The sequence below is a fragment of the Salvelinus namaycush genome, chromosome 27, assembly GCF_016432855.1.
Source record: "Salvelinus namaycush isolate Seneca chromosome 27, SaNama_1.0, whole genome shotgun sequence".
NCBI classification, from domain to species: domain Eukaryota; kingdom Metazoa; phylum Chordata; class Actinopteri; order Salmoniformes; family Salmonidae; genus Salvelinus; species Salvelinus namaycush.
This window is the reverse complement of record NC_052333.1, coordinates 4,492,574-4,517,098: the sequence shown is the minus strand read 5'-3', so window position 1 is coordinate 4,517,098 and position 24,525 is coordinate 4,492,574. Positions and strand designations below refer to the sequence as shown.

Here is a 24,525-nt window from a genome sequence, read left to right as displayed (position 1 = left end):
GATGCTTAATGCAACTGGTTATGTAATCGTTGCTGTGATGATGATTTGTTTATTTTGTGAAATACCCTAATTGATTACCATGTTCTGAATAGTTTGTCCAGGATAAAAAATAAACTAGGAATATGCCTGCGACACAACATTATTTGGATGAAACTGTCAGAAAAATGTGAGAGGAATTCCATACATTGAGGACGTAACTAACTTTCACTTCCAATTGATCAAGAAACGGATGCTTGGTAGCACATTTGGCAGGGTGATTTCTTCTAACACAGACCAAAACCAGATTTATATCTGGTTGGTGAATCTCAATGCAGTGAATCATGTCTATTCTCAGTGAAGATCCTCATGGCATATGGGAATATTTTTTATTTTTGCAGAAACTATAAACTTTATCGTAAGGTTTTAATATTATTTCAACATGAATGTTAATTTATCTTTTTGTTTGCTTCACAGGGATCAATGAGTGTGGTCGAACAAGTGCAGATAACATAAAGGGACTGAAGAGGAAAAAGGTTGTGACAGAGAACCAGCTGAAGAAAATACCCAAATCTCCTGTGAAGAAGCCCTTGCAGTCCAAGACCTTTGTGGCAACACTCCAACGTACCTCGTCCAAGGAGGCTGCGAACTCCTGCTCCAATCCCGACATCCCCTCTCGAAACCCTGCCAGCTCACCAAGCCGGAACAGAGATACGGAGTACCTTCAGCCTGTTGCTGAATCCTCTGAGGGAGTGACACCATCCATTGACAGTGATAGGCTGAAGCAGAGGGAAGTGTCTTCCTCAAAGCCACAGTCTCTTGATCCGGTCAGTGGTAAAGAGGGGTCTGCCTCTGGTGTTGGGGAATCTGAGCAGCTCAAGGACCGTAAGAGCGGCGCAACTGGATGTGAAGGTGAATCTACTTACCACACCAGTGCTCCACTTGAGGTCTTGCTCAAGGCTATGGAACCGGACTTCAGCTCCTTGGCAGAAAGAAACACACATTTTCCAGTCACATCTGTTGGAAAACCAAGTCAAACTCTTTCTGCCCAGTTTATTAGTGAATTGAATGCTATGCCAGCTGTACATTTTGGACTCCAAACTCAGCCTGGCCATATGCAAACTTACTTTGTAAATAAACAAGAGAGCTACACCACCGTGCAGGCCTCTACCCAGGCTACTCCCTTGCAGAATTCACAGCATGCTACACAGTATTTCAGCAACCGGGAAAAGCCTGTTCTACAAATGAGCTTCAGTACTGGGCCCTCCGCTGCCCAAACTCATGCACCTGTTCCATCTGGCTCCAATTCCTTACCCAAGAGCCAGCCGCCGGTGGTGCACACATGCCAGTCCCTATCTGCCAGTGTCCCCAGTACCATTCAAGTCCCTGTTACACCTGGTTACAACCCAGTCCATATGGCCACAGTTGTGAACTTTGGTCTTGAACAGATGTGTAGCATCTCCCCAAAGCACCAGAAGCCTAAGAAGCAGGGGAAGTATGTGTGTGAATACTGCAGTCGGGCATGTGCAAAGCCTAGTGTGCTCCTCAAGCACATCAGGTCCCACACAGGAGAACGCCCCTACCCATGTGTTACATGTGGCTTCTCATTCAAGACCAAGAGCAATCTGTACAAGCATAAGAAATCCCATGCTCACGCAATAAAACTGGGGCTTGTGGCACGTTCCGACTCTGGAAGTGGGTCCCTCTCCGTGGAGTCTGACAAAGCACCCGGAACACATTCAGATGTAGAGGAAAGCGGGGACAGTGACGAGGAAAGTAGCACAGCAGACCTGGACCCTGACTCGTCACAAAGCAGTGTTGCAGCATTCTCTGAGAGCAGTTTGCAGAGTGCAGGCACAACACAAGGCAACCATGGGGATGCAGGGGACCTATCGGCTGTTTTCGAAACGCTTAAACCAACGACGAGTCAGAGGAGCTACGAGTCCAAAGGGACAGCTGGCCTCCCGAAAGTAGTCGTCTATCCTGTTAATGTCTCGCCTCAGCGGGCGGACAGTCCAAGAGTCGCAGACTCTACCCCTGAGCAGGCTACTGCCCAAAGGCAAAGGGACTTCCAAACGGCACATCTAAGATCCAGCATCACCGTCCTGTCGTCCTTGAAAGAGGTGGATTGCACAATCCCCCTGCAGGATGCAGGAAGTGAGGATGAGGATCAACAGTGTAGGTCCCCACCAGGAGGCGGACATGGTCAGCTTCAAAGGCAGCAGGCCACAGACTTTTCTCAGCAGCAGCAGGGCAAGTGTCTGCTTAGTCCCCGCAGTTTAGGCAGCACAGACTCTGGGTATTTCTCACGTTCTGAAAGCGCAGACCAGGCCATGAGTCCCCCGAGTCCCTTTGTAAAGCTCACCCCACCAACAGACATGGATGTCACCAAAAATGCACTTCCTAATCTCCCTGCAGTGGTTGCCACTGTTATGAATGTGGCTTCCGTGGAGAAGCCACATGTTGTGCAAGGACAAATGCGTCCACCATTAGTAACAAAAGCACTCTCTCTCGAGGAACGAATCTCAAAGTTAATATCGGACAATGAGGCAGTGGTTGACGACAAACAGCTGGACAGTGTCAAACCAAGAAGGACTTCTCTTTCCAGGAGAGGTAGCATAGACTCCCCCAAATCGTATATATTTAAAGACTCTTTTCAGTTTGACCTTAAACCAATGGCGAGAAGGTCAAGTTCCAGCTCAGACATACCCAAGTCCCCATTCACCCCCACAGAAAACTCTAAGCCAGTATTGCTATTGTCTGTACCTAATCAGTATCCACCGATGGACTGTTTACCAATAACAAGAAGTAATTCTATGCCCACAACTCCAGGGCACTCGGGTCTCCCACCAAACGTTACCCAACAACCCCACATACTACGGATCTGCCAGTCTTTTGATGAAAAAATGAGTTCCTTAAACGATGATGTGTTTTCATCTGCTCCCTGTACCCCAAATCCAGCAATACATTCTCGTACCCTTGTACGTCAAGTAGCAGTGGAACATTTCTCCACAAGTGAGGTCCTTTCCTCAGTCCGTTCCATGGATGAAGGTTACCATGGTTCTAGCGTTTCCACTGTGACAATGCAAAGGAGCAGGTCTTTTGAGCATGCACAAGACCCAAACCGAAAGCCTCAGCAGAGCAAAGGCACAATGTATGAGTGTGAGACCTGTCGTAATCGATACCGAAAACTAGAAAACTTTGAAAATCACAAGAAATTCTATTGTTCAGAACTTCATGGTCCGAAAAACAAGCTGATGTCTGTCAGAGAGACTGAGCTGGATGTTTTTCAGCGTGGCATGCAGCAGCCATTAGTTCCCAGATCAACAGGTATTTCAGGCATAATGGACCAACAGCAATCAATTAGAAAAAGAAGGAAAATGAAGAGTGTTGGTGACGATGATGACCAATCACCAACTGACACCAATCCCCCATGCTCTGTTAGTTTTGATTCTTGCCAACTATCAACAGCCAGTTCAGGTCAGACATTTTCTCAGCACTCTATCATGGTTGATCTACTGCCTAAAAGCAACCCACCTCAAATACCTCAAATTCAGCTAGTAGCAGGAGTTACAGAATCAAGACTGTCACCGATCAGAGAAACCCAGGTTAACACCTCTGGTAAAGAAAGAGGCGACCTACAGAGGCAAGGCAGCGGTACATCAGTTATCAGACATACCAACTCTCTAAGCAGGCCCAATTCATTTGAGATCTCTGAATCCATTGACAGAGCCTCTCCTGTTGATTTCCTGGACAAAGATGGCCATAGAACAGGAAAAACTAAGGCAGATGCTACAGCCAATCTTTCATTAGAGAGCTACCATGAAAAGATGTCCATACCTAAATGTGCCAACCAGGGAGGGATGGAAAACCGTGTTGACCGCACATTAGCAGCAGTGGCTGAGAGCTGTGCTGCTGTCCAGCAGTCTCGCCTGGTTCGCCAAAACAACATTCCTGAAATCCTGGTCACAGAGGAACCTGATCGGGAGCATAACGGTCATAGCACTGAGCAAGGGGAAAAGGCTGCAGATACATTCAACTGGCCCCAGAGGAGCGAGAGCCTGTCCAAGCTACCCACAGAGAAGCTTCCACCCAAGAAGAAGAGAATCCGTCTGGCTCAGATGGAGCACTCCTCTGGAGAATCCAGCTTCGAGTCCTCACTGTCTCGAAGCCTCAGCAGGGACAGTAGCCTCTCAAGATGTTCCAGCGTATCAGCCTCCTTCGACTGGGACGAGCCATTAAGGTCCGAGAGCCCCTCCAGAGGAGAATGTGTCAACAAAATCTGTGATCTTCAAGGGCTACCAATAGCCTTCAACACCCTAGGGGTCCCTGGCATGATGAGACGTGCTGCCTCAGAACAGATCAGTTGCACTCAACCCTCAGTAGAGATCTCTTGCGACTATCGCAGCAAGTCCTTCGACTGTGGCAGTGGGTCTCCCAGCAGGTCTCTGCCACCCAACAGGTCAATGTCACCAATGGAACTGCGAAAGAGTCCTCAAACCTCCTCGTCTCCGCATGTACCTCTCATTGAAAGGCGAAGGGGGCCACTGGTTCGCCAGATGTCTTTAAAGATTGGGCCGGAGAGTCAGCAACATGTCGGCAATCATGCCATCGCTGTCCAGAGGCTCCCCACTGTAATCTCTATATCTCAGCAGAGGCCTCAACAGATGCAACAGACTGCCAACAATCCTCCCATTGCCCAAAATTTTATTTTGCATTCTGGAGAAACTCTCCAGCAACACAACGAAAAAATGGTGCAAAGCATTAACCTGGGCAGCCAAAGTCAACTGCCTCAAGTTCATGGTCTTCCACACCCTTGGCACCTAACATCAAGGGTTCAGACATGCCAAAATCAACAGCAATCTGCAGTTAATGTCGTGATCAGCCAAGAAGATGCTCAGAACAAGTCTGCTGACTCTCAAGACAAGAAAAGCTTTGTGCCCAAGTACCAACTGCGGTGTCCTGCTCTGAGATCAAGCATAACATACTCTTCCACACAGGGTACTCAGACAACCTTGCCTGTCTTAACAATACCCATTGCCAACCGGATGCAAAGTGTGTCAAAGTCTTCAGATGTTCTCCACAATGTCTATGTGGCACAGCCGTGTCATCAGATTGTAGGGAATAAGACACAGTCGATAATATTGCCTATAGGCCTACAAAACAACCGACCTTCTCAAAACCAGCCAGGTGCTCCCCAATTACCACAGATCCTGATAACCCATGAGCTGATACATCCTTCCCCCTCTGTGGCCAGTAAAGGCAGCCTCTACAACCTTCATGTTGTAAATACAGACACAAAGACTGTACCAGATATGAACAAGGACAGGCCTCCAGCATCTGCTGGCCTTCAAGTAAAACACAGTTTAGTTTCCAATACCCAGAACCATTTTGGTGAAACTCAAATAGCTCCCTCCCTGGGCTCCTTACACTGCACCCAGAAAATGGCAGCTGTGACCCTCTGTCCACAACAGGAGCCCATTGCCTCAAGCAAGAGAATGCTCTCCCCTGCCAATAGCTTGGACATCGCCATGGAAAAACATCAGAAGCGAGCAAAGGATGAACATGGTGCTGCATGCCTCACTGACGGCAGGTCCGTCAACTACCTGAACTCCAACATGGCAGAGGTGACTAGGCAACGGAAACTAATGCTAGTCCGGCAGGTGTGCGCCACTGAATCATCAGACAGTCCCATTGAAACTGTGGCTCCTCCACTGCAACACGAGAAACCAGAGGATGAAAAGAACGCCCAGACTCCTAATAACCTCAAGACTATGACACCTGAAAGCACTGAACAGGATAAACCATCTACTGTAGTTGCTCAATTACAGCCAAGCTTTGCATTAACCACCTCTCCAGGAAGTCACGTCTCCGCCGTGCCAGCGAACGCCTGCCTGAAGCCTCAAGACAAGAGCGAGGAACAGAAATGGCCCCCTGCCAAGTGTCCCATTAGACCCTCTACTTTCCACGGACAGGTGAAACTGGCCTCATCTGTATCTGTGGTCAACACACGAGACAGCCACCGCCTGTCTTTCCCCAGCCTGAAAACGACCACCACCTTCACCTGGTGTTACCTGATGAAGAGGAAGCCTCTGCATGTTCCCCAGATGGACCAGAAGATCTCGGCCTACTCCACCTGGGCAGTGAGCCCCAACAACCCCCACCCACTGGGCCTGCCCACCAAGGTGGTGATGTCTCTCTTCAACTCCAAGCAGAACTCAAAGAAAATACACTACACAGAGGCCATAACGACAAGTATGAAATCAGACATCTTGGCCTATTCAAGCAAGCTGAAAGACGTCATGCCTAAGGTTACAACCATTTTGCACATTTATTTTGTATTTGTATTATCAGTGTTAAATGTTCTAATCCTTAATCCAATCAATTTGAGCCATAATTTTATGATGGAAATTTGTGAAGGAGCCTTGTTATCACATGATCTTTTCTTGTGCTTAGCTATTTTCTCAAATCATCTTACTCCCTAGGTCCTAAAGCATCAGAAGTCTCTAACAGCTGAGAATAACAGCAAAGTGAAACCTGAGACTCAGGTGAGCAGTGAATCAGACAAGGATTCTTCCTCATCCAAACTAGAGCCACGGAGAGTCAAAATATTTGATGGAGGGTATGTATCTCAGCCATATTCAAAATATTTCACATTTATTTGATTAAATAATTTAAGGATTTTGAATTGTTTGGTTAATACACTTGATTATTTCTCACCTCTTCTGTCAACCGTGCAGATTGAAATCTAACGAAGAGTATGTGTACGTGCGTGGGCGGGGTCGTGGTAAATACATCTGTGAGGACTGTGGGATCCGCTGCAAGAAGCCCAGCATGCTCCGTAAACACATCCGCACCCACTCTGACGTACGGCCCTATCACTGCACCCACTGCAACTTCTCCTTCAAGACTAAAGGTCAGTGCTGACACCAGCAGTAGCGTGGTCTGGCTTATAATAAATGAATCAATAGTTGTTACACTAAGTGACCAAAAGTATGTGGACATCTCATTCCAAAATCATGGGCATTAATATGGAGTTGGTCCCTTCTTTGCTGCTATAACAGCCTCCACTCTTCTGGGAAGGCTTTCCACTAGATGTTGGAACATTGCTGCGGGGAACTTGCTTCCATTCAGACACAAGAGCATTCGTGAAGTCAGGTACTGATGTTGGGCGATAAGGCCTGGCTTGCAGTCGGTGTTCTAATTCATCCCAAAGGTGTTCGATTGGGTTGAGGTCAGGGCTCTGTGCAGGCCAGTCAAGTTCTTCAGCAAAGATCTCGACCAACTATTTCTGTATGGACCTCGCTTCGTGAACGGTGGCATTGTAATTTTGAAACAGGAAAGGGCCTTCCCCAAACTGGTACCACAAAGTTGGAAGCACAGAATCCTCTATAATGTAATTGTATGCTGTAGTGTTAAGATTTCCCTTCACTGGAACTAAGGGACCTGAACCATGAAAAACAGCCCCAGACCATTATTCCTCCTCCACCAAACTTTACAGTTGGCACTGTGCATTGTGGCAGGTAGCGTTCTCCTGGCATCTGCCAAACCCAGATTTGTCCGTCGGACTGCCAGATGGTGAAGAGTGATTCATCACTCCAGAGAACGCATTTCCACTGCTTCAGAGTCCAATGGCGGCAAGCTTTACACCACTCCAGCCGACGCTTGGCATTGCACGTGGTGATTTTAGGCTTGTGTGCGGCTGCTCAGCCATGGAAACCCGAATCCACTAATTTAAAGGGGTGTCCGCATACTTTTGTGTATATTTATATAGGTTATATCTGACTGTAACTTTTTTATTTATTTTTATTTCACCTTTATTTAACCAGGTAGGCAAGTTGAGAACAAGTTCTCATTTACAATTGCGACCTGGCCAAGATAAAGCAAAGCAGTTCGACACATACAACAACACAGAGTTACACATGGAGTAAAACAAACATAGTTAATAATACAGTAGAAAAATAAGTCTATATACAATGTGAGCAAATGAGGTGAGATAAGGGAGGTAAAGGCAAAAAAAGGCCATGGTGGCGAAGTAAATACAATATAGCAAGTAAAACACTGGAATGGTAGATTTGCAGTAGAAGAATGTGCAAAGTAGAAATAGAAATAATGGGGTGCAAAGGAGCAAAATAAATACAGTAGGGGAAGAGGTAGTTGTTTGGGCTAAAGTATAGATGGACTATGTACAGGTGCAGTAATATGTGAGCTGCTCTGACAGCTGGTGCTTAAAGCTAGTGAGGGAGATAAGTGTTTCCAGTTTCAGAGATTTTTGTAGTTCGTTCCAGTCATTGGCAGCAGAGAACTGGAAGGAGAGGCGGCCAAAGGAGGAATTGGCTTTGGGGGTGACCAGAGAGATATACCTGCTGGAGCGCGTGCTACAGGTGGGTGCTGCTATGGTGACCAGCGAGCTGAGATAAGGGGTGACTTTACCAAGCAGGATCTTGTCGATGACCTGGAGCCAGTGGGTTTGGCGACGAGTATGAAGTGAGGGCCAGCCAACGAGCGCGTACAGGTCGCAGTGGTGGGTAGTATATGGGGCTTTGGTGACAAAACGGATGGCACTGTGATATACTGCATCCAATTGATTGAGTAGGGTATTGGAGGCTATTTTGTAAATGACATCGCCGAAGTCGAGGATCGGTAGGATGGTTAGTTGGCAGCATGAGTGAAGGATGCTTTGTTTGCGAAATAGGAAGCCAATTCTAGATTTAACTTTGGATTGGAGATGTTTGATGTGAGTCTAGAAGGAGAGTTTACAGTCTAACCAGACACCTAGTTATTTGTAGTTGTCCACATATTCTAAGTCCGAACCGTCCAGAGTGATGATGCTGGACGGGCGGGCAGGTGCAGGCAGCGATCGGTTGAATAGCATGCATTTAATTGTACTTGTATTTAAGAGCAGTTGGAGGCCATGGAAGGAGAGTTGTATGGCATTGAAGCTCGTCTGGAGGGTTGTTAACACAGTGTCCAAAGAAGGGCCAGAAGTATACAGAATGGTGTCGTCTGCGTAGAGGTGGATCAGAGACTCACCAGCAGCAAGAGCGACATCATTGATGTATACAGAGAAGAGAGTCGGCCCAAGAATTGAACCCTGTGGCACCCCCATAGAGACTGCCAGAGGCCCGGACAACAGGCCCTCTGATTTGACACACTGAACTCTATCAGAGAAGTAGTTGGTGAACCAGGCGAGGCAATCATTTGAGAAACCAAGGCTATTGAGTCTGCCGATGAGGATGTGGTGATTGACAGAGTCGAATGCCTTGGCCAGGTCAATGAATACAGCTGCACAGTATTGTTTCTTATCGATGGCGGTTAAGATATTGTTTAGGACCTTGAGCGTGGCTGAGGTGCACCCATCACCAGCTCTGAAACCAGATTGCATAGCGGAGAAGGTGCAGTGGGATTCGAAATGGTCGGTAATCTGTTTGTTGACTTGGCTTTCGAAGACCTTAGAAAGGCAGGGAAGGATAGATATAGGTCTGTAGCAGTTTGGGTCAAGAGTGTCACCCCCTTTGAAGAGGGGGATAACCGCAGCTGCTTTCCAATCTTTGGGAATCTCAGACGATACGAAAGAGAGGTTGAACAGGCTAGTAATAGGAGTTGCAACAATTTCGGCAGATAGTTTTAGAAAGAAACGGTCCAGATTGTCTAGCCCGGCTGATTTGTAGGGGTCCAGATTTTGCAGCTCTTTCAGAACATCAGCTGACTGGATTTGGGAGAAGGAGAAATGGGGAAGGCTTGGGCGAGTTGCTGTGGGGGGTGCAGTGCTGTTGACCGGGGTAGGGGTAGCCAGGTGGAAAGCATGGCCAGCCGTAGAAAAATGCTTATTGAAATTCTCAATTATAATGGATTTATCGGTGGTGACAGCGTTTCCTAGCCTCAGTGCAGTGGGCAGCTGGGAGGAGTTCCTCTTATTCTCCATGGACTTTACAGTGTCCCAGAACTTTTTTGAGTTTGTGCTGCAGGAAGCAAATTTCTGCTTGAAAAACCTAGCCTTGGCTTTTCTAACTGCCTGTGAATATTGGTTTCTAACTTCCCTGAAAAGTTGCATATCACGGGGGCTGTTCGATGCTAATGCAGAACGCCACAGGATGTTTTTGTGTTGGTTAAGGGCAGTCAGGTCTGGAGAGAACCAAGGGCTATATCTGTTCTTAGTTCTAAATTTCTTGAACGGGGCATGCTTATTTAAGATGGTGAGGAAGGCATTTAAACAAAATAACCAGGCATCCTCTACTGACGGGATGAGGTCAATATCCTTCCAGGATACCCGGGCCAGGTCGATTAGAAAGGCCTGCTCGCTGAAGTGTTTCAGAGGTCGTTTGACAGTGATGAGTGGAGGTCGTTTGACCGCTGACCCATTATGAACCCACCTTTATAAATGTAAGGTGTATTTAAGCAATAAGGCCCAAGGGGGTGTGGTATGTGGCCAATATACCACGGCTAAGGGCTGTTCTTAGACACAACGCAAACCCCAGATGTGCCTTATTGCTTATTATAAACTGGTCACCAATGTAATTAGAGCAGTAAAAATAAATGTTTTGTCATACTGGTGGTATACGGTCTGATATACCACGGCTGTCAGCCAATCAGCATTCAGGGTTTTAACCACCCAGTTTATATTATACATGAATGCAGTGGTGAAAGAAAGTAGATGTCATTTCTTACCGGTACAGGACAACGAAGTGCGCGCGCACATTTTTTTTATACTACAAAAATTACAGCGTAGCCTGACACTGACAAACAGATCAATCAAAACGATTTTGTCTAATCCATATAATCGGCCTACGGAAAGAGGAGACACAAATATAATATGACGTCCATCTAATCTGGAGGAGGAAATGATTGTCCAAAAACAAACAGAAGTGGCACTGATCCAATGATAAAGACAGTGAATATGCACACTCACCGAGGATATGGCCCATGTTCTCCACTGGCACCAATAAGATAGGCTACTGTTCGCTCAATTAAGTTACGCATTTTGATAACTAAAAGACAGATTGGAGTCTCTTCATTGTCATCTCTTTACAGCAATAGCCATTTGCTTTCCAAACTGTTTTTTCGTGATTGTATTTTTAAATATTGCGATATGCCTGGCTTCATCTGTCTGCTTTTCACTGGCAGTCGCAACTCAACAATCATCTATTTGGTATTTGCAGCGCACTCTGCCCAAATTGCGGGCCCTTCTTACTAGGCTATGCGATTTTAAAACAATCCACTTTATTTTTTATTTTTAAGAAGCTAATGGTCCTCTGTGGCCAAATCATCTGAGGTCATAGCCCGTTTTGAATGTTTTATTTCCTCATAGACAGGAGTAAGCTAATTAGGCTATATACTTTTGGCAATTTAATTCCATTTACTTTAGGGAAAGCGTCCCCTGGCCTTATGGACCCGCTGTCTATGCCTTTTAATGTGGCAGAAACACAACCAGTCATGATGTTTTCATCTGATTGTTAAGTGATTGTTTGACTAAAGCGCTCCTGTAAGGCTACCCGCTGCTCATTCGTCCGCTCACAAAATAATTTCCGCATCCAAATCCCAACAGTGCACTGTGCATTCGCAATTTGATGAATGGAAAGAGACATTGTGATGATATTCTGCGATTTGTCATTAGGCCTACACCTGTAGCATGAATTGATGCATCCGCTGTTGTCCACGTGCACCTCGGGTCTCGGCCACTCATCTCCACCTTGACAAAATGCAAGTGTTGTCCTCAAACCACAAAGCAATTTGAAGCGTATTCCACCCGGTTTCCAGTCAATTAGCTAGTTGTCCATGTGTCTGACATGCAGTACTGTTAATATTGTAATAACCTATAGTTTTTTTTGGCATGTTGTAATTGTGATAGAACGTGAGCCTATCGGTATGGCTTACCCACTACTATTAATTTTGCCGTACCGGACCGCGCCGCCTTACTTTCACCCCTTAAGGTATATATATACCTTTTGGTTTACAATAACTAATGGCTTTAAGCTGTCTATTACAGATTTATAAATCAGTAATATCTGAAAATGAATTATTATAAACTACTTATAAGCCTGTATAAATGTTAAGGTATAATATACTGTATATGTTAATGTAAAGTGGTCGGCAGGTGGCCTAGTGGTTAGAGCGTTGGGCCAGTAACCAGCAGGTAGTCTAGTGGTTAGAGCGTTGGACTAGTAACCAGCAGGTAGCCTAGTGGTTAGAGCGTTGGACTAGTAACCAGCAGGTAGCCTAGTGGTTAGAGCGTTGGACTAGTAACCAGCAGGTAGTCTAGTGGTTAGAGCGTTGGACTAGTAACCAGCAGGTAGCCTAGTGGTTAGAGCGTTGGACTAGTAACCAGCAGGTAGCCTAGTGGTTAGAGCGTTGGACTAGTAACCAGCAGGTAGCCTAGTGGTTAGAGCGTTGGACTAGTAACCAGCAGGTAGCCTAGTGGTTAGAGCGTTGGACTAGTAACCAGCAGGTAGCCTAGTGGTTAGAGCGTTGGACTAGTAACCAGCAGGTAGCCTAGTGGTTAGAGCGTTGGACTAGTAACCAGCAGGTAGCCTAGTGGTTAGAGCGTTGGACTAGTAACCAGCAGGTAGCCTAGTGGTTAGAGCGTTGGACTAGTAACCAGCAGGTAGTCTAGTGGTTAGAGCGTTGGGCCAGTAACCAGCAGGTAGCCTAGTGGTTAGAGCGTTGGACTAGTAACCAGCAGGTAGCCTAGTGGTTAGAGCGTTGGACTAGTAACCAGCAGGTAGTCTAGTGGTTAGAGCGTTGGACTAGTAACCAGCAGGTAGCCTAGTGGTTAGAGCGTTGGACTAGTAACCAGCAGGTAGCCTAGTGGTTAGAGCGTTGGACTAGTAACCAGCAGGTAGCCTAGTGGTTAGAGCGTTGGACTAGTAACCAGCAGGTAGCCTAGTGGTTAGAGCGTTGGACTAGTAACCAGCAGGTAGCCTAGTGGTTAGAGCGTTGGACTAGTAACCAGCAGGTAGCCTAGTGGTTAGAGCGTTGGACTAGTAACCAGCAGGTAGCCTAGTGGTTAGAGCGTTGGACTAGTAACCAGCAGGTAGCCTAGTGGTTAGAGCGTTGGACTAGTAACCAGCAGGTAGCCTAGTGGTTAGAGCGTTGGACTAGTAACCAGCAGGTAGCCTAGTGGTTAGAGCGTTGGACTAGTAACCAGCAGGTAGCCTAGTGGTTAGAGCGTTGGACTAGTAACCAGCAGGTAGCCTAGTGGTTAGAGCGTTGGACTAGTAACCAGCAGGTAGCCTAGTGGTTAGAGCGTTGGACTAGTAACCAGCAGGTAGCCTAGTGGTTAGAGCGTTGGACTAGTAACCAGCAGGTAGCCTAGTGGTTAGAGCGTTGGACTAGTAACCAGCAGGTAGCCTAGTGGTTAGAGCGTTGGACTAGTAACCAGCAGGTAGCCTAGTGGTTAGAGCGTTGGACTAGTAACCAGCAGGTAGCCTAGTGGTTAGAGCGTTGGACTAGTAACCAGCAGGTAGCCTAGTGGTTAGAGCGTTGGACCAGTAACCAGCAGGTAGCCTAGTGGTTAGAGCGTTGGACCAGTAACCAGCAGGTAGCCTAGTGGTTAGAGCGTTGGACCAGTAACCAGCAGGTAGCCTAGTGGTTAGAGCGTTGGACCAGTAACCAGCAGGTAGCCTAGTGGTTAGAGCGTTGGACCAGTAACCAGCAGGTAGCCTAGTGGTTAGAGCGTTGGACCAGTAACCAGCAGGTAGCCTAGTGGTTAGAGCGTTGGGCCAGTAACCAGCAGGTAGCCTAGTGGTTAGAGCGTTGGGCCAGTAACCAGCAGGTAGCCTAGTGGTTAGAGCGTTGGACCAGTAACCAGCAGGTAGCCTAGTGGTTAGAGCGTTGGACCAGTAACCAGCAGGTAGCCTAGTGGTTAGAGCGTTGGACTAGTAACCAGCAGGTAGCCTAGTGGTTAGAGCGTTGGACCAGTAACCAGCAGGTAGCCTAGTGGTTAGAGCGTTGGACCAGTAACCAGCAGGTAGCCTAGTGGTTAGAGCGTTGGACCAGTAACCAGCAGGTAGCCTAGTGGTTAGAGCGTTGGACCAGTAACCAGCAGGTAGCCTAGTGGTTAGAGCGTTGGACCAGTAACCAGCAGGTAGCCTAGTGGTTAGAGCGTTGGACCAGTAACCAGCAGGTAGCCTAGTGGTTAGAGCGTTGGACCAGTAACCAGCAGGTAGCCTAGTGGTTAGAGCGTTGGACCAGTAACCAGCAGGTAGCCTAGTGGTTAGAGCGTTGGGCCAGTAACCAGCAGGTAGCCTAGTGGTTAGAGCGTTGGGCCAGTAACCAGCAGGTAGCCTAGTGGTTAGAGCGTTGGACCAGTAACCAGCAGGTAGCCTAGTGGTTAGAGCGTTGGACCAGTAACCAGCAGGTAGCCTAGTGGTTAGAGCGTTGGACTAGTAACCAGCAGGTAGCCTAGTGGTTAGAGCGTTGGACCAGTAACCAGCAGGTAGCCTAGTGGTTAGAGCGTTGGACCAGTAACCAGCAGGTAGCCTAGTGGTTAGAGCGTTGGACCAGTAACCAGCAGGTAGCCTAGTGGTTAGAGCGTTGGACCAGTAACCAGCAGGTAGCCTAGTGGTTAGAGCGTTGGACCAGTAACCAGCAGGTAGCCTAGTGGTTAGAGCGTTGGGCCAGTAACCAGCAGGTAGCCTAGTGGTTAGAGCGTTGGGCCAGTAACCAGCAGGTAGCCTAGTGGTTAGAGCGTTGGACTAGTAACCAGCAGGTAGCCTAGTGGTTAGAGCGTTGGACTAGTAACCAGCAGGTAGCCTAGTGGTTAGAGCGTTGGACTAGTAACCAGCAGGTAGCCTAGTGGTTAGAGCGTTGGACTAGTAACCAGCAGGTAGCCTAGTGGTTAGAGCGTTGGACTAGTAACCAGCAGGTAGCCTAGTGGTTAGAGCGTTGGACTAGTAACCAGATAAAAATCTGTCGTTCTGCCCCTGACAAGGCAGTTAACCCACTGTTCCTAGGCCGTCATTGAAAATAAGAAATTGTTCTTCACTGGCTTGCCTAGTTAAATAATGTAAAAAATAAAATTAAAAAAAAGTAAAATAAAAAAGTGTGAACATAATTTTTTTAACTCGACAGCTACTTTTTGTTTGATCGTCTACCAGTAACTGACTGCAGCAGCAGGCTGTTGCTTTGGTGTCGTTGGCGATATGCACTGAAAACACTGTTGATATTTTGTTTGTGAGCCCAATTACGCACTGTTCAATGAAATTGAAGGATAGTTCATTTAGAATGAGGGCATATATTCCACTTTATTACTTAATTTCTACATTTTAAGGCGTTTTTTAAAATTTCAACCGAGTTTCGCTCTAATCTTTTTCCTGTTTGAAACCCTAGGTCGTTTTGAGGACTTTGTCTCTTTCTGTCTCTTAATAAAAGACAGTACGATTCACCATTCCGTCTACACACGCAACACTGCAGAACAGTAACATTACACAGTGTCATCACAACATCCCACGGTCCCTTTACTCACCCATTACATGCTGTCTGCCCAGAGACCGTGGCTTTGTCTCATATGGCGCTCTAGTCCCTACATAGTGCACTACTTTTAACCAGAGTCCTATGGGCCCTAGTCAAAAATAGTGCACTATAAAGGGAATATGGTGCCATTTGGAACACAAAGTGTTCTCAGTCTTACGTAAGCTCCTCCTGTGCAAGCCCCTCCCATCTCAACAAACCTTCCAAAATGTTTCAAAAATAAACCCCTTATTGGTAAGTAGGTTACTATGTGATTTTAGGGTTTCATTTCAGAGTGGTCCTCAACTTGTAAAGAGCATCTCATTTTATATTGTTGCTATGGCACTGATGTTAAAAATAAAATATTATATATTTTTTTTTAATCTGCTAGTAAGCAAGCATTTCACTGTTGAATTCGGCCCATGTGACAAATACAATTGTATTTTATTTTATTTTGATGTGTCTAATAAATTTGAATCTCTTCCCACAGGGAATCTGACCAAGCATATGAAGTCCAAGGCACACAGTAAGAAGTGTATAGAGATGGGTGTGGAGGACCAGGATGCAGAAGACTCGGGTACGTCACATATCAGCATCGACCCACCGTACTGTAAAACACACAGGCATACTGACGTAGGGGCATATGTTCTGGGAAGACATACATAGTTGTTCTGCCTATTTATAATGGGAATTCACCACCGGGTCTGTAATACACACAGGCGTACTGACTTATGTGCTGGGATGACTGTTATGAAGCCAGTTCATCAGCTCTCTCAATGAGAGACAGAAATAAACACATTCCTCTTAGGTCAAAGGGATATTACAGATGTGTAGTAATATTTTAGATTTTTTTTAACTTTCGGTGTCAGATCCCTTAATCCACACAGATCCCCTAGCTAAACTGGGATTAACTAACTCAGGTTTAAGCCTTTGTTTATAACACAAAATGTGAATTTGATTAGGAAGGTTTATAAAACAGCTTTTGTTTAAGAGGTGGCTGTTACTCTCCGTGTCTTCCCTGTCATTTTGATTTAAATCAAGAGACGCTGTGGGTTTCAGACTCCTACAGTTATGTGTAACTGGATAACGCCTCACACAGACACATTCGCACTCGGACAGAAGCCCAATGTATCATCATCGGGTGAATCCAACACCTCTCTCCTATGCCTCTAGTAACAGAATCACCCTTCCACATTCCTTTTGATAGTTGTCCTGATAATGACTATACACCGCTATGAAATGCCGACTGTCACGGTCTGTGTTGTGATGTCACTACTAGGGTCCTAATTAGACATTCTAAATGCAGCTTGTTCTCCTCTTTACTGGGAGGCATGTGGGCAGCATGCACAGGCAGCATTTAGGGAGGGGTAATTGCTGTGTCTAATTTTACACAAATGGAGGGAGAGGAAGAGAGAGGAAGAGATAATGATAGATAGAGAGGGGGAGAGAGGGAGAAAGGAGAAGAGCGTAAGAGAGGAAGACATCAATAGAGAGACAGAACGAGAGAGAGACAGAACGAGAGAGAGACAGAACGAGAGAGAGACAGAACGAGAGAGAGACAGAACGAGAGAGAACGAGAGACACAGAGAGAGAACGAGAGAGAGAGAGAACGAGAGAGAGACAGAACGAGAGAGAGACAGAACGAGAGAGAGACAGAACGAGAGAGAGACAGAACGAGAGACACAGAGACAGAACGAGAGACACAGAGACAGAACGAGAGACACAGAGACAGAACGAGAGACACAGAGACAGAACGAGAGACACAGAGAGAGAACGAGAGACACAGAGAGAGAACGAGAGACACAGAGAGAGAACGAGAGACACAGAGAGAGAACGAGAGACACAGAGAGAGAACGAGAGACACAGAGAGAGAACGAGAGACACAGAGAGAGAACGAGAGACACAGAGAGAGAGCGAGAGACACAGAGAGAGAGCGAGAGACACAGAGAAAGAACGAGACCGAGAGAGAGCGAGACCGAGAGAGAGCGAGAGAACGAGAGAGAGCGAGAGAACGAGAGAGAACGAGAGAGAACGAGAGAGAACGAGAGAGAGCGAGAGAGAGCGAGAGAGAACGAGAGAGAACGAGAGAGAACGAGAGAGAACGAGAGAGAGCGAGAGAGAGCGAGAGAACGAGAGAGAGCGAGAGAGAACGAGAGAACGAGGCTGAAAAGCTTTCTATGGTCCCGGGCCGGTACTGAGAGGATATTTGTTTTTATCCTTCTGCCTTCTGCCTGTAAGGCCTGTGGTGGCCTGTGGTGGCCTGTGGTGGCCTGTAAGGCCTGTGGTGGCCTGTAAGGCCTGTGGTGGCCTGTAAGGCCTGTGGTGGCCTGTGGTGGCCTGTAAGGCCTGTGGTGGCCAGAGGTGGCCTGTGGTGGCCTGTAAGGCCTGTGGTGGCCTGTAAGGCCTGTGGTGGCCTGTGGTGGCCTGTAAGGCCTGTGGTGGCCTGTAAGGCCTATGGTGGCCTGTAAGGGTGTGAATGTGAATCACCAGTCCTTCAAATCTAAAGTGCATCCCAAATGGAAACCTATTTCCTACATAGTGCACTATATAGGACATAGGGTGCCATTTTGGACAGACTCATTATGTACCCAGTCTTAATGCTATTCCTTGGCAGACTTTCTTACTGTGGGGAGGGATATAGTCTGTACCAGATATCTGATTTTCAAAGTTCCCACGTGAATGTTGGTTAATATCTCAACATATTGACACCGCTATCTCAGATCAATGTTGGTTAAGATCGTCGTGGCCAAAAGTTTTGAGAATGACACAAATATACAACTGTATATATGTACTGCTGTCTCGGGTCAATGTTGGTTAATATATATATACCGCTGTCTCAGATCAATGTTGGTTAATATACATATACCGCTGTCTCAGATCAATGTTGGTTAATATACATATACCGCTGTCTCAGATCAATGTTGGTTAATATATATATACCGCTGTCTCAGATCAATGTTGGTTAATATATATATATACCGCTGTCTCAGATCAATGTTGGTTAATATACATATACCGCTGTCTCAGATCAATGTTGGTTAATATATATATACCGCTGTCTCAGATCAATGTTGGTTAATATATATATATACCGCTGTCTCAGATCAATGTTGGTTAATATACACTGCTCAAAAAAATAAAGGGAACACTAAAATAACACATCCTAGATCTGAATGAATGAAATATTCTTATTAAATACTTTTTTCTTTACATAGTTGAATGTGCTGACAACAAAATCACACAAAAATTATCAATGGAAATCAAATTTATCAACCCATGGAGGTCTGGATTTGGAGTCACACTCAAAATTAAAGTGGAAAACCACACTACAGGCTGATCCAACTTTGATGTAATGTCCTTAAAACAAGTCAAAATGAGGCTCAGTAGTGTGTGTGGCCTCCACGTGCATGTATGACCTCTCTACAACGCCTGGGCATGCTCCTGATGAGGTGGCGGATGGTCTCCTGAGGGATCTCCTCCCAGACCTGGACTAAAGCATCCGCCAACTCCTGGACAGTCTGTGGTGCAACGTGGCGTTGGTGGATGGAGCGAGACATGATGTCCCAGATGTGCTCAATTGGATTCAGGTCTGGGGAACGGGCGGGCCAGTCCATAGCATCAATGCCCTCCTCTTGCAGGAACTGCTGACACACTCCAGCCACATGAGGTCTAGCATTGTCTTGCATTAGGAGGAACCCAGGGCCAACTGCACCAGCATATGGTCTCACAAGGGGTCTGAGGATCTCATCTCGGTACCTAATGGCAGTCAGGCTACCTCTGGCGAGCACATGGAGGGCTGTGCGGCCCCCCCAAAGAAATGCCACCCCACACCATGACTGACCCACCGCCAAACCGGTCATGCTGGAGGATGTTGCAGGCAGCAGAATGTTCTCCACGGCGTCCTCAGACTCTGTCACGTCTGTCACATGTGCGTGTGAACCTGCTTTCATCTGTGAAGAGCACAGGGCGCCAGTGGCGAATTTGCCAATCTTGGTGTTCTCTGGCAAATGCCAAACGTCCTGCACGGTTTTGGGCTGTAAGCACAACCCCCACCTGTGGACGTCGGGCCCTCATACCACCCTCATGGAGTCTGTTTCTGACCGTTTGAGCAGACACATGCACATTTGTGGCCTGCTGGAGGTCATTTTGCAGGGCTCTGGCAGTGCTCCTCCTGCTCCTCCTTGCACAAAAGCGGAGGTAGCAGTCCTGCTGCTGGGTTGTTGCCCTCCTACGGCCTCCTCCACATCAGCCAGGAAGCATAGGAACTGAGAAGTGGTCTGTGGTCACCACCTGCAGAACCACTCCTTTATTGGGGGTGTCTTGCTAATTGCCACCTGTTGTCTATTCCATTTGCACAACAGCATGTGAAGTTTGATTTCACAGAAGTGTGATTGACTTGGCATTACATTGTGTTGTTTAAGTGTTCCCTTTATTTTTTTGAGCAGTGTATATATACCGCTGTCTCAGATCAATGTTGGTTAATATATATATACCCCTGTCTTGGTAACTAAGAGCCCTCTATCTCTCTGTCTTGGTAACTAAGAGCCCTCTGTTTCTCTTCCCCAGGAGACCATAGCCAGGTGGGCAGTACAGACCGCCCAGATTCAGACGGAGAGGACTCCGAAGGTGCTGATGATGACAACGAAGATGATAATGAGGAAGAGGAGGATGACAGCCAGGCTGAGTCGGGCCTGTCCACCAACCCCTCGGTCTCAGCCAGCCCCCAGCACATCCCCTCCTCCCTCCAGGCTGAGCTCCCTCCCAGCTCCCTTCTGGCCCAGTTGTCCATCCACCACCACCCAGCTGCCCTGTCACTCCCCCAGCCCCCTGCCTCCGACTCCCACACTCACGATGCCTCAGACACAGAATCCGTGCCCATGCTGAGCCCTGTCTCCCTGGTCAAGCAGATGTCCATCTCCGGAGGCTTCTCCAGCCCCTTGCCCTACTCCCCGCCCCCCCACACATCCGGCACAGAGTCGGTGCCCATGATGAGCCCTGTCTCGCCGTGCAGGCAGATGTCCATCTCCGGAGGCTTCTCCAGCCCCTTGCCCTACTCCCCGCCCCCCCACACATCCGGCACAGAGTCGGTGCCCATGATGAGCCCTGTCTCGCCGTGCAGGCAGATGTCCATCGATTACCCTGACTTTGACGTGCCCCCTTGTCCCCCCGCACCGGGCAAGAGCTGCTCCAAGCTCAGCCAGGTGAGCCCCACCATGTGCTCCTCCTCCCCCCATCCTCTCTCTCTCCATCCCAGTCACTCTGCACTTTCATACCCTTTCATACCCATACCCTTTCATACCCATACCCTTCCATACCCATACCCTTGAATCCCTTATGCGAGGCACTTCAGCAAATCTGTTCTGAATGAAAAGGTGAATGTATTTCTGATTATCAGCTTTCAATGAATGGCTCGTTTCTAGTCACATACACTATATATACAAAAGTATGTGGACACCCCTTCAAATTAGATTATTTGGCTATTTCAGCCACACTCGTTGCAGACAGTTGTATACAATCGAGCACACAGCCATGCAATCTCCATAGACAAACATTGCCAGTAGAATGGCCTTAGTGAAGAGCTCAGTTACTTATAACATGGCACCGTCATAGGACGCCACCTTTCCAACAAGACAGTTTGTCAAATGTCTGCCTTGCTAGAGCTCCCCGGTCAACTGTAAGTGCTGTTATTGTGAAGTGGAAACATCTAGGAGCAACAACGGCTCAGCCGAAAAGTGGTAGGCCACACAAGCTCACAGCGCCTAAAAATAGTCTGTCCTCGGTTGCAACACTCACTACTTACTGAGTTCCAAACTGCCTCTGGAAGCAATGCCAGCACAATAACTATTCGTCGGGAGCTTCATGAAACTGGTTTCCATGGCCGAGCATCCACACACAAGCCTAAGATCACCATGCGCAATGCCAAGTGTTGGCTGGAGTGGTGTAAAGCTTGCTGCCATTGGAGTCCAGAGCAGTGGAGACGCGTTCTCTTGAGTGATGAATCACGAATCACGCTTCCATCTGGCAGTCCTACAGACGAATCCGGGTTTGGCGGATGCCAGGAGAACGTCTGCCCGAATACATAGTGCCAACTGTAAAGTTTGGTGGAGGAGGAATAATGGTTTGGGGCTGTTTTTCATGGTTGGGCTAGGCCCCTTAGTTCCAGTGAAGGGAAATCTTAACGCGACTGCATAAAATAACATTTTTGACGATCCTGTGCTTCCAACTTTGTGACAACAGTTTGGGGAAGGCCCTTTCCTGTTTCAGCATTACAATGCCCCCATGCACAAAGCGAGGTCCATACAGAAATGATTTGTTGAGATCGGTATGGAAGAACTTGACTGCTCAGCACAGAGCCCTGACCTCAACACCATCTAACACCTTTGGGATGAATGTGAGCCCGTCCTAATCGCTCAACATCAGTGCCTGACCTCACTAATGCTCTTGTGGCTGAATGGAAGCAAATCCCTGCAGCAATGTTCCAACATCTAGTGGAAAGCCTCCCCAGAAAAGTGGAGACTGTTATAGCAGCAAAGGGGGCGACCAACTCCATATTAATGCTCATGATTTTGGAATGAGATGTTTGACAAGTAGGTGTCCACTTACTTTTGGCCATGTGGTGTATCGTCTTCTCATGTCTTTTCAATAAGTTGTTCCTGTGAAAAGGCATGAGGAGTATGTTCAGTGTTGGTCCTGTTTCCAGATCAGTCATGCAGTAAGTAAAGGTCATAATTACTAGTTTTTATTTTGCTCTTTCCCAGGATGGCACTTTGGCCCTGTCAGTGAGTGACCCAGGTGTCCCTGTCGGGACAGATGTCAGCACTCAGACCTCCTCCTATGGCCTCCAGACATCCTCCTATGGCCTCCAGACATCCTCCTACAGCCCCTTGCACTTTCCTTCCCAGGGCCCGACCCAAGGACCAGGGGCCACACAGGGGACAAACACCCACCTCTTCAGCCACCTGCCTCTGCACTCCCAGCAGCCCTCACACTCCCCCTACAACATGGTCCCCGTGGGGGGCATCCAGCTGGTTCCCGCTGGCCTGGCAGCCTATTCCACCTTCGTGCCCATCCAGGCTGGCCCTGTCCAACTCACCATCCCCGCTGTGAGCGTCATCCACCGGAACACCAGCCCCCTCCCATTCCCCAACTCCTCTCACTCCCCCGAGGCTGATGGTATGGTGAGTCCCTCATCCCCCGTCAACCAGTCTCTGGTGGTCCAGGAGCCCATCAGTAGTATCATGCCCTGCTTCCCCCTTGGGCAGGTGGCTGGGCTGGGGCTGGTGGCTGGGCTGGGGCAGGGGCAGGTGGCTGGGCAGGTGCCTGGGCTGGGGCAGGTGACTGGGCTGGGGCAGGTGGTTGGTCTACCGGCCCTCGGGGCCTCCCACCAGACGCTGCAGTCCATGGGTCTGGAGACTCTGACCCTGACCAGCTCAGAAGGCCTGACCTCCACCCAGCTGCTATCCCAACGTGGCCTGTCGCTCAATGCCACCTTGGGCCTGCATGTCCTGGCTCACACCCCCACCTCACAGAGCAGGACAGTCCCCCACCACCACACCCACATCTCCGGCCTGCAGATCCTCAACATCGCCGTTCCCACCCTCATCCCCTCCCTCAGCCCCCTCTCCGGCCTCAGTCCCCTCGCCGGACCCTTTGAGAGGCAGGGCAGCCTCGATGCCCCAGGAGCCCCACGGGCCCCTCAGCCCTCCTCTCAGACTGAAATCGGACCCTCAGTCAGCTGTCTGTCTGCTGCTTCCCATCCCACCGCCACCCTGAGGGGAAGTCCCGCCCAGGAATTGGCATCATCATGCAGCAGATCAGGGTCAGGGGGTTCCGGAGGTTTCAGAGGCTCTGATGACACACAGACTTCAGAAAAGAAAGAGAGGGTAACAACATCGCTAGCACAGCCAGCTCCAGCCCCAGCTCCAGCCCCAGCTCCTGACAGGGGTCTGGATAAGAATAAGAAACCTCCAGCAGAGGGAGCCAGTGAGCCTGTCACGCCTCGGAGGCAGTCGATGCCCTCACGACAGCAGGAAACGGAAGACTACAATGATGACTCGGCATCCAGCGATGATGAGGACAGACTGGTCATCGCCACCTGAAACCCCCAACCGAATAGCCTGATTAAAACCAGACTGAATGCTGAGTTTACAATGGTGATCTCAACGTTCAATCTGGTTAACCAGGCTACTTATCAATGTTCTTATTTTGTAATGGTTGTCACTTTCTAAGACTGAAAACACTTCAGGGTGGGTTTGTTTCTCTGCAAATCACCATTCAAAGCACAGTTTCTGACATTCATATTGTATGTGCAATCAATAGATGCTTATGATAATGATCTTTTAACTTTTTTGTCAGCTCCAGACAATTTTTTCTTTTGTACATGTTGTATAGACAATTGTGCCTTTTTTGTAGTTGCTTGTTTTAGTAACCTGTAAATAATACCTTACAAATTCAGTAGTTGCTTGTTGTATTAACCTGTAAATAATACCTTACAAATTCAGTAGTTGCTTGTTGTATTAACCTGTAAATAATAACTTACAAATTCAGTAGTTGCTTGTTGTATTAACCTGTAAATAATACCTTACAAATTCAGTAGTTGCTTGTTTTATTTCAATGAAATGGAACTAAATAGAAAAAAATGTACCTTTACCGGTTTTATTTTGGAAAGTTAACGTCAATTGTAAATTTATGAGAAGAAAAACCTGAATGTGTTGCACTTGGACATTTCATTGTTTCTGTGTACAGATGTTGTGTTCAACTATTTATTACAGTATATTCCATGTGGTGCCCATGATGCTTCATGTCCATAGGTATGTGTAATATGGTAGATTTTCATTGCAGTATCACTATTATTATCAACTGTATCAGTAAAACTTTGTTTACACACATACAAAGGTTATTCAGGTTTTTTTGTCTCCGATGCATATAACATGTTTCCACAATTTAATACAATGAAATTAAAATAAAATTGAATTAGGGGGAAAAATATCTAATTATGTTTAGATGATTAAACAGTAGTAAAATGCATTTTTCTTTTACTATGCATTGACCTTTAACCTTCCGTCTACACTACACTGAGAACAGGACTTTAAATACAGTACA

General features: G+C 47.4%; 1 protein-coding gene across 3 annotated transcripts in view; it reads left to right on the top strand.

The window, feature by feature from the left end:
- The window catches only part of LOC120022101 (zinc finger protein 40-like), a 30,765-nt gene extending 6,453 nt beyond the window's left edge, over positions 1 to 24,312 (top strand). The window contains exons 2-8 of one of the 3 annotated variants that reach the window (XM_038965922.1): positions 454 to 6,287; positions 6,462 to 6,598; positions 6,717 to 6,892; positions 15,914 to 16,000; positions 19,990 to 20,434; positions 20,543 to 20,624; positions 22,182 to 24,312. In XM_038965922.1, the coding sequence (XP_038821850.1) occupies positions 454 to 6,287; positions 6,462 to 6,598; positions 6,717 to 6,892; positions 15,914 to 16,000; positions 19,990 to 20,434; positions 20,543 to 20,624; positions 22,182 to 23,522 (8,102 nt within the window). In that variant the 3' untranslated portion in view covers positions 23,523 to 24,312. Of the gene's footprint in view, positions 1 to 453; positions 6,288 to 6,461; positions 6,599 to 6,716; positions 6,893 to 15,913; positions 16,001 to 19,989; positions 20,796 to 22,181 lie in introns of all 3 variants that reach the window. The other 2 variants (XM_038965921.1, XM_038965923.1) reach the window with 2 other exon arrangements.
- The last annotated feature ends 213 nt before the right edge of the window (positions 24,313 to 24,525 follow it).